The 13650-nt window shown below is 35.1% G+C and overlaps 1 protein-coding gene across 1 annotated transcript in view; it reads right to left on the bottom strand.

The window, feature by feature from the left end:
• Positions 1 to 13650, bottom strand: part of LOC134665117 (speract receptor) — a 65501-nt gene that overhangs the window by 20357 nt on the left and 31494 nt on the right. The window contains exons 8-10 of the mRNA XM_063521945.1: positions 11517 to 11755; positions 9601 to 9746; positions 946 to 1063 (exon numbers count right to left, since the gene is read on the bottom strand). Of these exons, the coding sequence (XP_063378015.1) occupies positions 946 to 1063; positions 9601 to 9746; positions 11517 to 11755 (503 nt within the window). The remainder of the gene's footprint in view (positions 1 to 945; positions 1064 to 9600; positions 9747 to 11516; positions 11756 to 13650) is intronic.

Below are 13650 nucleotides of genomic sequence, written 5' to 3'. Positions count from 1 at the left end.
TTTCTGACACGGTCAAAAGTCAAATTTAAAAGGAACGTAAAACGAAAATGAAAGAATGCGAACAAAATTAGTCTAAAGTATACAATTTAATATATAACGATTTCCACGAATTATCCGTATAAATCTTAGAGCATTTAGAAACTAGAGATGTCATCGCTGTCATTGTCTTTACGAAACATTCTGCCGATTTTTGCTGGGGAGGTGACGTCAAATGTATTGCTATTTCTACATGATTTTGTATGTGACGTACAAATGGCTGTCCATACAAAATTGTGCAAGTTTTTCGGCAAAGGAGTAAGTTCTTAATGACCACTCCAGTTATTAAATGCTCTAAGGTATAAATTAAATGGGATGTCATTAATCAAAATGGAGATAAGATAAAATGGGTAGGTAGTAAGTGTTACAAAAGTATGTATGTATTTAATGCTACAATATATTATAGGTACCTATAACAGTGTGGCGCCTGCTTCTAATTCGATAATGTGCCGACTAAGGAAACGTGAAATAAACAAGGAGATATTGTGCAGAATCGGATTGTACGGTCCAAGTTGGGCCGATTCAATGGACTGGAATAGTAGATTGTGTCACTCGTGGAAGCAAATTGATTTATGGCAATAGCGGTGCATTTGGAATCTAGAGCACACGAATCCTAAGTCTGGCGAGGGCTTCAAGTGATTAGGTACCTAAACCTATGACACGAATAATTTTAGTATGGAGGGACAACGGAATATTTTTTTTTTAATTTCTTAATACAATGCCTATACGATTTCAAGCTAACATGTTAATTTACATTATAATAAAATAACTATTATAAATTATATTTGTATTGTGTGTACTTAAAAAACTTCTTAATTAATGATTAACTAGACTCTGATACATTCTATATCTGGTTTAATTTATTGCCCGTATTGGATTTACACAATGTAAAATAATATTAATAATTACCGGTGCGGATTTGTGTAGAACTGCAAGAGGGTACAAGCCAGGCGGCTCTGACGGGTCGACAGACAGCAATGTGTAATTTCCCTCCGCATCGCCACTTTCGTCCATGTGAATAGAATACCTGTCAAAAAAGTCAGATGAATAGTACATTGTGCAACGAAACCACGTGAAATATTGGAAACGAAGGTGTTAATTCGCGACAGGCTGGTAAGAATAAGCCCCCCCCCCCCTAGTGTGACGTCACATTTTTTCTACGAAATCGCCAAATCGGATTAAGTAAGTACCTAAGTATTATTAATATATTATCAAAATATTTTTGACGATATAAATATTAGTAATTTTATGACCCAAAGGGCCAAAACTGCTTAGGAAAGAAAATTAAACGAATAAAAACGATTATCGTTTTAATAGTACATTACTACAGAGGCCGGGACAAAAGGGGTTGCCGGCCGAAGACATATAGACGGCCGAGCGAAGCGAGGCCGGATAGGTCTGAGCGCGGGCAACCCCATTTCCCGCCGAGGTATGTATAGTGCTTTTCTCAAACATGCAATGAAATAAATAAAATAAAAAATCCACGAAACCCAAGTTTTATTTATAGAAAAAACTAAAAGTAAACTACACCCAAAATATAACCAACACGTACCTATATCATTATCACGCGTATGTTTTACACGAGTCGTGTATTTTTACTACCCGTATATTTTCATGTATCTTTGATTTTTTCGCCTTGTATCCGTCTGACTGTCGTTTTCGTCACAAAGGTTTACATAGTCTTTCATGTTGATATCATGTTTCACATACATCGTTGCTTTATGCATGGAGTAAATAAGTATAATTTCCACAGTGTTGACGAATTTGTAGTTACATTCATTTAAAATATGCCACAAAACTGTTTCTAATAAACTGTAAGCCATTTTTATTAGTTTCTCAAAGAATAAAATTGCCATAAGCAACCATATACATACTTCGTCTTTGACTTAGCGGCAGAGGCAGCAAGTTATTTAAAATCAATTCTGCTTACGCTGCCAATTCCAACACATACGATTACAATTAATATTAATTTCATTATTTCGTCGGAACTCATATTAAAGTCAAAAAATCAACAACGCACCATAAATCCAATAAAACAGAATGAATATTTTTCAACTTTACCTCCATAACAATTTAAAAAAATCATTACGCGTGTTTGAGTAGACCTTTTTACCGCTAACGTTTAGATGAAATATTTTAAAGATTTTTATTTGTGTAGTTAAATTTATAATTTAAAATTATATAATGTATTATTTATTAAGTTCATGTTGATTTTATACAAATAAAACTGCAAATTATAGCAAACATTGTTTTTTGTTTTTTTTTTATAGGCGTAGTGGCAGAGTGTCATTACGAACCATAAAGCAATAACTGCCTCTAGTTTTTTTTAATGGATGAATGCCACGATGCTGTGTCACAAATATCTGTGAAATGAAAATTAAAAAAGAGGACTTTGCCGGCCTAGGCCTGCAAGATGTGTATGAAATTCCATTAACGACCTTTTGTCCTAGCCGCACCTGAAACGTCATACTTCGCAGCCTATTATAAGGAACATAACATCAATATTTCATTGCATGTTTGAGAAAAAACTTGTTATTTAAATGTCAGCGAAGAAAATAATTTTAATAAATTTTCGGTTACTGTTGAAGTTAACCCTTAATCAAACGGAACACTTTTTATGAGATTTTTGAAAACTAAGAATGGTTTTTAGGTAATTTGGGTGCGTAGATTACGAAAAAATATACAAAAATAATTTTTGTGGGGGGGGAAAGGGGGGTTTTGCGGTGGGAAATAATTTCCCGTTATCCGATAGCAAAATTTTGAATGAAGTGGGAAATAGTTTCCCATTGTCCGATACGGTTACGAATTTTTTACTAGTTAGTAGCTCCTCCCGGCTTTGCTTGGAATTCAAGTATGATCCTTTAAACTTATCTTCAAAAATCAAAGAAATAAATAAAAGAAAACAAAAACAGCCACAGATTTTTTTGTGTAATAGGCAAACGGGCATATATTTTTATTTATAGAAACCAATTAAAATTTAAGTAGAGTACAAACACTGGGAAATTATTTCCCACTTGATAAAATCTACCAATTTTTTTGTGAATCTTACGTTCAGGAACAAACAATGGGAAATAATTACCCACTTACTAAAACCTTAAAATCTTGGCTAAATCACATCGTTATCAAGCAAAACGCACGGAAAATAAGTCTAGTTTATGATAGTATTCAGTGTATGCACTTACAAGATTTTTTTTCGATCTTAACCTCAATACACTAAAAAAATTGTCGTTATTGCAAAAAAAAAATCACAACAACTGACATTGACTTTGACGTATGGTCACAAATGGCGGCCATTAGAAAAGTGTTGCCATTTTTCAAATTCAAAATGCTACTAAGATTTTAAATCTGTATGGTTGGTATCGCTGAGTGCTGCCTTTAAAAAGATAAAAAATATTTCGTAAATTAGAATGAAGTGGGAAATAATTTCCTGATATTTGATTAAGGGTTAAAGTGACGTCACAAAGTTTGTGTTTCCCCCCTCCCCCATGTCACAATATGTCACATTATCTTGACCCCCTCCCTCCCCCTAAACGTGTGATGTAATTAATGGATGACCCCTTAGTCACAGCTAAAATGACCAAATTTATCGCAACATCACATCTTTAATATACTTATTTCTGTGTAATTGCGAAATCTACATTTGGCTACTTTTTTTAACTGTTACTATACATCCATTTGATACTGACTATACTGAATTTCAGAATCCCGTCTCTCCAATGCGGCTCTCAACTCATTGACAACTCGGTATAAAATCCGTCTCGGAGGTTTATGACAGTTTGTGGTCAATAAAAGCTGTCTGGTGGCAATGACAAAATACTTCTCTAGTTTTAGCTGTCAGATTGTCGGAAGCGCCATCTACGATTAGCTGTTATCGGCCTTCTCCATTGAAACCTGGTGCATCAAAATATTCAATGTATTAGAGGAAAAGATTTACAGATTGAACTTTTTTTGAATGATTTCAATATTGATATTTTATGCGTTACTGAACACTGGTTAAATAATAATGAATTAATGCCTCAATTTAATAATCACCAGGTGGGAAGTTCGTTCACCAGACTTAGTTCCATACATGGTGGGTCATTAATTATTTTAAATAGTCAGTTAAAATCTAAGGAACGTAAGGACATTGTATCCATGTCTGTTGAACGGACTATAGAACTAAGTGCAGTAGAATTGGAGCAATTTATTGTTGTCTGTGTGTATAGGCCGCCATTAAGTAATTTTGAAATATTTGAAAGAACAATGGAATCTGTCCTACTTAAACTATCACCTTCTAGTAAGAAATTACTTATATGCGGCGACTTTAATATAAATATTTTGGAACATTCAACAATGTCTTGTAGATTGTTGAATCTTTTCAAATCGTTTAATCTCAACCACATGTTTATGGAGCCTACTAGAGTGACTGCTACTAGTGCCACCTGTATAGATAATATTTTCAGTGATATTTTTCCTATTACTAAAAAAGTTATCAGCAATTTAGAATCAGACCACTTAGGCCAATTAATGGTATTTGAGGCCTTAAGGAAAAATACATTGAGAAAACAAATTACTTTTGTACCAGTAACCTCGGACCGCGTGGAAAGAATGAAGCAAAGTCTAGTTCAGGCGCTACCCTTTTTGTCTTCCGATATGAGTCCTAATAGTATGTATAATTCATTCTTTTACACTTTTATGGAACATTATAACGCGATATTTACTTCAAAATCGGTCGTAGTTAGTGGTGCATCTGTTTTTAGTGAGTGGGCTACTGCGGACTTACATCAACGGAGACGTGAACTGTATGCTTTGTATGAGGAACGGCGGTTTAATACGAGTGATGAATTTAAAGAACATGTCAAGGAATATTCGAAGAAGTTTAAAATAGATTGTCATATAGCTAAGCGGAATTATCTAAGTCAGAAAATTAAAAATAGTCCGGACATTATTAAAGCAACTTGGAAAGTTATTAATGTGGAGACTGGTCGCTCGAAACACACAATGAAAGAACTGAAACTAAATATTGATAACAAAATTATAGATTCCAATTTAGAAGTAGCTACTGAATTTGAAAAATTTTTCACCGAGGTACCAGTATCCACAACTAAGGATTTAAATTCATCACCCTCATCTGCTGTTACATTATTAAAAGATAACGCTCCAGAGTGTTGTAGAGACCTTCATTTTGAACATGTTTGTACCTCAGATGTAATAAAGGCGTTTAAATCAATTAATGTCAAAAAAACGAATGACCTCTGGGGAGTCTCTGTCCATGCTGTCAAATCCTTAGTAGAAATTGTAGCGCCTGACTTGGTAGTTATATTTAACAACAGTGTCGATTGCGGCGAGTTTCCTGATTTAATGAAACATAGTAAAATAACTCCTTTGTTTAAATCTGGTAGCAGCTCTGACCCCACTAACTTTAGACCGATATCTGTGCTACCAACATTCAGCAAGATTTTTGAAAAATTAGTTCTTTCACAATTAGTACGACATTTTAACGGCAATAATTTAATGCATAATAAGCAGTTTGGTTTCACACGGGGTCGCTCAACAACCGATGCTGGTGTTGAGCTAATTAAGCATATTTTCGATGCCTGGGAGGAGTCACGAGATGCTTTAGGTGTCTTCTGTGATTTGTCTAAGGCGTTCGACTGCGTTTGTCATGAAACATTGATCAGGAAACTACACTATTATGGAGTTAGAGGATCGGCACTGAATTTACTTAAGTCCTACTTAAATGGTAGAATACAAAGGGTCGATGTGAGTGGACAGCGATCACCGGGGTCATTGGTCTCTATGGGTGTACCACAGGGGTCAATATTGGGGCCTTTCCTGTTCCTTATCTACATAAATGACTTGCCATTCCTTGTAAAGACCCACCATGACATAGTATTGTTTGCAGACGACACCTCACTTATTTTCAAAGTCAAACGACAGCAACAAGCGTACAATGATGTAAACGATGCTATTTCAAAGGTAGTAAATTGGTTCAATGTTAATAATTTATTGTTAAATGAGAAAAAGACTAAATGTATTCAGTTTGTCACTAGTAGTAACGTAAGGCATGTGCAAACAAGTGTCATTGTGAAGGATGAGGAATTGGAATTAGTTGATAGTACAGTTTTTCTTGGTATAACTTTAGATTCTAAACTTCAGTGGGGTCCCCATATTGCTACTCTTTCGAGTAGACTGAGTTCTGCAGCTTTTGCAGTGAGCAAAATCCGTCAGTTAACTGATGTGAAAACAGCTCGATTAGTATATTTTAGTTACTTCCATAGCATTATGGCATATGGTATTTTACTGTGGGGCGGTGCTTCAGAGATAAATACCATTTTTGTTCTGCAGAAGCGGGCTATTCGAGCAATATATAAATTGAACCATAGAGACTCACTTAGAGATAAATTCAAGGAAATTGACATAATGACAGTGCACTGTCAATATATTTATGAGAATATTCTGTATGTACATAAAAATATTGTTAATTTTAGGAAAAATTGTGACATTCATAATATTAATACTAGAAATAAACATAAGCTCGCAGTGCCCTTCACACGGCTCCATAAAATTAAAAAATCATTCATGGGTAATTGTGTAAGATTTTATAATAAACTTCCAAACCATATTACTGAATTATCAATTAATAAATTTAAAAATTATGTAAAGCGTAAACTTATTTCTAAAGCTTATTATACCACACAAGACTACATGAGTGATAAAACAACGTGGGATTAATTGTGACTCGAAATAGATAATTCAATGTATGTACTTCTTTGTTAAGTTTTATTGACATTTGTTATTGACATTTAGATTTTATTCTAGAAACATTCTAGACTAGTATTTTTTATACAATTTTTTTTTATGTTTGACGATCTTTTTGTGAAATTCTTAGTATTAAATTTGATCTGTATAATAATCCAATATTACTATGGAATAATATTAACTTCAATAAATTGCTCTGATAATTAGCTTAAGATAATATATTATTATGTAAAACGTTCATAAGTGCTTGTTACTAGGCCTACATGAATAAAGTATTTTTGACTTGACTTGACTTGACTTGGAAATGTTTCGGAATAAATACATATACATAATGGATCATCAATCATTATAAAACTCAACAACATTGATCATGGAAATTGACGTTACATAAAGGCAGGGAACATTGTTTTGTTTGTTCAGGCTCGGTTAAGATATAGGACAAAGTAGGTATCTACATGCCCTACCTCAAGCAGTGTTCTTAAGTTTTAATTTAAAATCCACTTAATTACATGTTTTGTTTATAATAATTTCCAAGTTTACATACTTCCGTAGGTAGTTACATAGTTACATTTACAAAACTCAAGTAGGTACTAACACACTATTTCCCATATATGCGATTAATTTCGTAGGTAACTATTGATTGTGTAAAAGTTGATATGTAACTTGGAGAATGTGTAACTTAAGATTTAAAAAAAAACTGTAATTGATTTGATATTGAAATGAAATTCAACAGACTATTTGTAACAGACTTCAAATCTGAAAGCCGCTCCTATCTAAGTGCTAAGTGAATTGTGTCTATATAAAATCCCTACTACTTTTCTTTGAAGTTCCTAGCTGTTAGCGTTGATATAGCAAGTATACCTAAGCTATAAATACATGACTTTGCTTTCATGAGACTGTAAAATCGAAAGACACTGACATTGTATGTATAAAATATACATTGTCCTTCGCCGCTATCGCCTGAGTTAATAAGCAAGAATATTCCATTCCAAGAAAGTGTTACTACAGATGAACTAAGTGGCAACCTTAAGAAGAAAAAAGTGCAGTAGGGATGACAGAACAATTTTTAATATTACCTACTTATACAGTATGGCAAAAATTAATTGGCCCGAGAGAAAGTGCCTTAAAACCTTAGTTAATTTTACTTATTTTATTTTAAAGAATTATATAAAAAAATCTTTGAATGCAGCTATGTTTCTTGTGTTTCCTTAAAGTAAAATGAGCTAACTTAAGGTTTAAACTTTTAAGGCACTTTCCCTCCAGGGCCCATTATTTTTTTCCACCCTGTAAAAAACCTACCTTGTAGTTTTTTAGTTGGATGAATAATTGTAATTCTCGAACATTTTTTACTTATTTTAATCATCTCAGGTAAATAATATAGATTAGGTTAAAGTGTAAGACAATAATAAGTAGAATAATAAGTCAGTTCTGAAATCACACGAAGGATAACAGACGATTTTAATCATAAGTAGTAGATACGTGTGTTTTGTTGTTGTTTAGCATTTACTTAGTATCTAGATGTACATAAATTAAATAGTTTATTATTAATCTGATAAAGACTAAAACGAAAATACTCTAAGATAAAGGCAAATTATTTAAAGTTAAGCTTATAAAAGCTAATATAGTCAGACGTGGGAGTAGCATCAAGTGCATTTGTTGTTTGTAAACATAAACGTGCTTAACTCGTTTAGCACGCACATAATGAATAGCGCAGTTTGTCATGCTTACGCCGTATGTTAAGGTAAATGTGGTGTATCTTGATGCGCTTACCAGTCATGCGCGTTGAAACGATTATTAACCTAATGTTGTACCTACCTTTTAATATGGTCACGTAAGTAGTTAACATTATCTAGTTTTTCAGTCGACCGAATACGAATACATAACAGAATTGCTGAAAAATTATAGCGTTTTCTCCTTGCATTTCTAATGGCGTGAACGCATTTCTAATGTAGATAGAAACACGTGGTTTACAGGGATACAAAAGTAAGTAAATAGGCATATATAGGCATAAATGAGTGTTTAAGCTCTCGTTGCACTCGTCTTCACCGGCGACTGCTTTTATTGCTCTCTCGCTTCCACACTACTAACGTCAAGAGCAGACGTTTCGCCGCGGACTCCAAGATCTTACCCCTTAAGCCCCCTCCAGACTATGTGCGTGAATCGCGGCGCGACGTCGCGGAGCGAACATATCGCGAAGTTGACGTATGACTCCACACTCGCACACTTCACGGCGATTTCGCAGTTTGGTTTGCGGCAATATGGCGGAAAAGCATCAGCTGATCGAGTTTAACTGTTAGTTATCTATGGCATCATACGTGATTTAGCTGTTTTTCCATTTTGATTTCTTGTGAAACCGTAAAATATAGCTGCTTAATGTAATATAATCATAATATAATTAATATTTATCTGGCCACAGAAGAGCCAAAATAGTGTGTAATGTGGAGTCTTGCAAGTTCGCGCTTCGCGTCTCCTTTGACGCGGGCCGAAATACCGACAAAAAACGGAGAACTAGGCGCGAAGACGTGAACAATCTGCGAAATCGACGCCACACTTGCGTTCGCGGCTTCGCCCGCGATTCACGCGCATAGTCTGGAGGAGGCTTTACCCCATGATGGTAGGTAGCTGGTGTTCCGCATTCGTCTGGCGAGCGCGCATCCATCCTCGCCGGTGAACGTGCGTACACACCACGTCTTGCAGACACTCCGTGTACGCAGAGATCTACTGCACATGCTCTCGTTGATGGTGTTCTGTCATGCTCGTTCTTGTCGGTAGCAGCGCTGCCTTCAGCATATTTGTATTCAGAGATCTATTGCACATGCTTACCCCATGATGCTCTCGTAGGTAGTATTCCGCATCCGCCTGGCGAGCGCACGGCCGTCACGCGCGTCGTCTCCGGCGAGTAGCGCTGCCTTCAGCGCGCGTGCATATACCCACACTGCGTCGTGCAGCCACGCCGCGTACTCTGGGATCTACAAAACACGCTTCTGTTAATTTTTATTAAGTACCGGCTGGGTATTGTATAGTTTAAAAAAGCGTTTTCTCCAAATTCGTAGTAGCAGCTGTGGTCATTATTATAATGCTCGTCCTTATCCGGTTCGAAGGACCCATTGCTTTGTGCTTTATCATTGATAAAATTATCAATATTTATTTCGACTTTACGGAATTTAAGTTTAGAATTTGTAGATACTAAAATGTATTATTTATTCAATTATTATAAATAAATGATAAAAATAGATAAACACCAATCGGTTTTAAGTATCTCCGGGAGTGGAGTTTCAATTTCCTAACACAAACACTGATAATTGCATATGGCTTTAAGAGGATCGCAAGAAGCTTTATACAGGCTTTATAAAAAGCAAACGAAAAGCCACCAGAGAAAATTGAAAACATGCGTATTTGTTTTTGATCACGGGCGTGTAATGCGCATTTAAACTGTAAAGCCTATAGGAATTTGTAAAAATATACTAATCTCATATTTTGAGGATTATATCATATCTACGAATATTTTCGAGGTTTCTTAAACCTTCAACAGTTTATGTTTCATGTTCCGAAAATATGTCCGATTCTGATCCAAGCTGAATCTTCAAACGTCTCGGAGCACTCTATTAGTAACGCGTCATTTGCCGCTGTCGGGCCATAAAAAAATGTTATTTTAGGAATCACAGGCGAGCCCCAACATAAATTCTAATTTATTGTTATTTAGGTACTGGCCATGTAATTGGATTTCCCCCATTAGATCAACTACCAATCGTACAACTCATAGATAATAGTTTACCCCCCGGTCTTCATATAGGCAGTTTAAGGGTAGTCGTTACATTGATGTTAGCAACAGATTTGCTGTTGCTGATGTCCTCGTTTTCACATATGTAGTTAGAAGGTTATTGGGGTGTTACCAAATTTATTGTTCTCTCTTGCATTTATATTGAAGGTTTAACATGATATTCTGTACTAATACCGCCTTACCGATGTTCAGATAACGATTTACAACGGTGCCCTCAATATGAGTGGGTTTTACGATCACGCAATATACGATTGAGAGATCTTGTTTTGCATGATCGTTTGAAACGGGTTCAATAATAAAGTTTTTAGAAGTGTATGTCTGTCAAGGGAGACATGAATAATGTTTATTGCTTTTATATTGGTCCACTTTTGTATTTTGCAACTCCAAGAGACAATTTTTTAAAGTTTCTTCATTTTTAATTGTTTCGTTTTGTAAATCAGCAGCAGTCTGTTTGTTTGTACCTTATCATTTTACGAACAATTTTGTATAATAAAAAGTTTTACACGTGCCGTAAAGTAGCAATTACTTGCTATATGCATTCAGAAAATACAACTTTCTGAGAAATAAAGAAACCCCATATTGCATGTTTATATTCATCAAGGTTATCACCTGCAGTTCAAGTGACAAAGTACCTTGTGTATTGCAAACATTTAATTTGTAGCGATAATTTGTTTTATTTCATACAGCATACAAAAGAGACTATAAAGCGAACAGTGGTTTATGTTCATTATTTAGAGTGTTTAATTTACTTTATCTTAATCTTAACTTTATCGGGATCGGAATGTATCAGCACAGTATTTTATGATTTGGACGAAGTCGCAGTCAAATTTGGCTCCTTGAGACAAAAGGGCTGAACAAAAAGGCGAAGAAGAAGAAAAAAAGGCGGCAAGGAGGTAGTGGAAGTGGATGTACCTATTTTAGTGATAATTTTATGATTGTTTGGATTGTTTGTACTTACGACTTTACCACCGAAACCCATCAGAGGATTTGCAAAATTGAACGGTGGCATCTGAAGTCTCCTGTTAACTTCGGCAGCGAATTTAGGGTAGGCGGGCGAAGGTGAGCTGGGTACCACCGAGAGGAAGGAACGAAATATGCGAAGAGGAGGATGCTCGTTGCTCACGGGGCCCGTGAGGTACTGCCGGGCTCGCTCCTTCGTGTACATGTCCACATCCACGCCGATGGCGGCGTATTCACCTGTTGATATATGCTTTGTAAGGTATAGTTTGTAGCTTTGTAACAGAGCCCGGCGGCTAATCCTATTGTCTATTGTTAAGTAAAACCGCACGTGCTACTTACCTGCAAAAAAGGGTCATACTTATTATATTTGGCACCTGAGCGCAGGCTAGTCCAACGCTCAAAAAACCAATGTAGGTGCGCTCTCCGATAACGCGCCTTTGTTACGCATCTCGATGATACATTTTAGACTGGTTCTGTAGTGTTCGACTCGCCGGTACTTAGTAACCGAAGTACGCATGTTTTTATGCAGGTGGTGGTGGCACGTGGCACGAGCGGTTTTACTTAACAATAGACAATAGGATTAGCTCGGGCTCTGTTTGAAACCTACGAACTATAACGGCGTCAATTATTCGCGGTTTTCAGATTATAAGGTATGGAGCATGTATTATGGACACTAAAACTATAGAAAATGACGATGTCACAAGCGCATAAAAAGTTGAAGTGAATAAATACCTGAGATCAGTTTTACATTACCTAGGTAAATTTACTGCCGGGGTAAATCTATTTTCAAATTACTTCTTTATACCGTAAAAATTAATATTTTTTTTTAATTTAACATATTTAAAAACAATTTCAATAATCCGCATCACCTACTTACATTTTTCCTGATGTTCTATCAATTATTTATGTTTTGGCAGAATAATTTTACATATTTTATTAACAATTAAAAAAAATGATGAGAAATTGTAAATAATAATTATATTGGTGCATAGAAACGAATGAATGCACCATCTTACACATTTATCGGTAGGTACCTACCATTAGGTGGGTACCACCCGTAGCATTAGATGCAAACTGCTCTATTTAAAATGGTGAGCACGTCCCTCCGACTAACGTCCACTACGCTTCGAGAGATCTTAAAGCTTGTCGCGAACTCATAAGTGGTTAGAAAAGGGCATTCTGATTTAACCAAGTATTTCATCCATAAATGTATAAATATGATATACCTAAATTTGCAATTTTTTAAATGCATTTTACTACTACGTTTGCCCTAAATGTTAATATATGTGTGCGACGTGCTTGGTAACCCTTTTAGAATTAAAGGAAAGTTGTAAGTATCGAAATAATCCTTATACATATTGGCTACTGTATGATCTAAGATAATCAAACTGATGAATTAAAGATAATAAAATTATTTTCATGAAAATATAAAAACACTAAGAACTGTAGGTATAAATATTAAACTTTGTGTTATGTTTGTAATATTAAATTAAATTAAATTATAACTTAAACTGAATAAAAATCCAACTCTATTTCAGTCATGAGTTGACTGAAATAGAGTTGGATTTTTTATTCAGTTTCTTTATTTCAGGTTCTTCCTGTACAAATTTAATGACTGCGCGATTAACAAGTACAATATTGTAAAAGTAATACACTCAAAAAATATAAATAATTTTATAATAAAGGAAAAAATTAAAAAATTTACGTTTTCGGCAGGACTTGAACCCGCAACCTCCTAGACGTATCGGCTTGTCTAAAAATTGGTTTAAGTAATATCGTCAAGTTCTGATATGAATTGGCAAGGCGAGCTCACATGATTACATTAGCAAAGGGTAGGTACCTAATCTGGGTTGTGTGTTGTGTGATCCGTGATGCCTTCAAGACTGGTGATTGATATGTACACTTAGCGGGTAATCTTATGAATATTGAAGCTAGTTCTTATCTGCGGATTAGTACCAATATACCCTAATACCTATAGCCCTATAAGTAATTTGTATTTGTAACTATAAACGGGAGCATAGAACAAAATTAATAGAGGGATTAACAAACATTAAGTACGTATGTGGGAAAAATAAATCGAAGCAAAATAAAACCTACAAATATTATCAAAATTATATCTTCAGTCTATATTA

This window comes from Cydia fagiglandana, chromosome 6 (genome assembly GCF_963556715.1).
Source record: "Cydia fagiglandana chromosome 6, ilCydFagi1.1, whole genome shotgun sequence".
In the NCBI taxonomy this organism is placed as follows: domain Eukaryota; kingdom Metazoa; phylum Arthropoda; class Insecta; order Lepidoptera; family Tortricidae; genus Cydia; species Cydia fagiglandana.
Note: the sequence above shows the minus strand (reverse complement) of the source record. Positions and strands in the feature narration are given on the sequence as shown.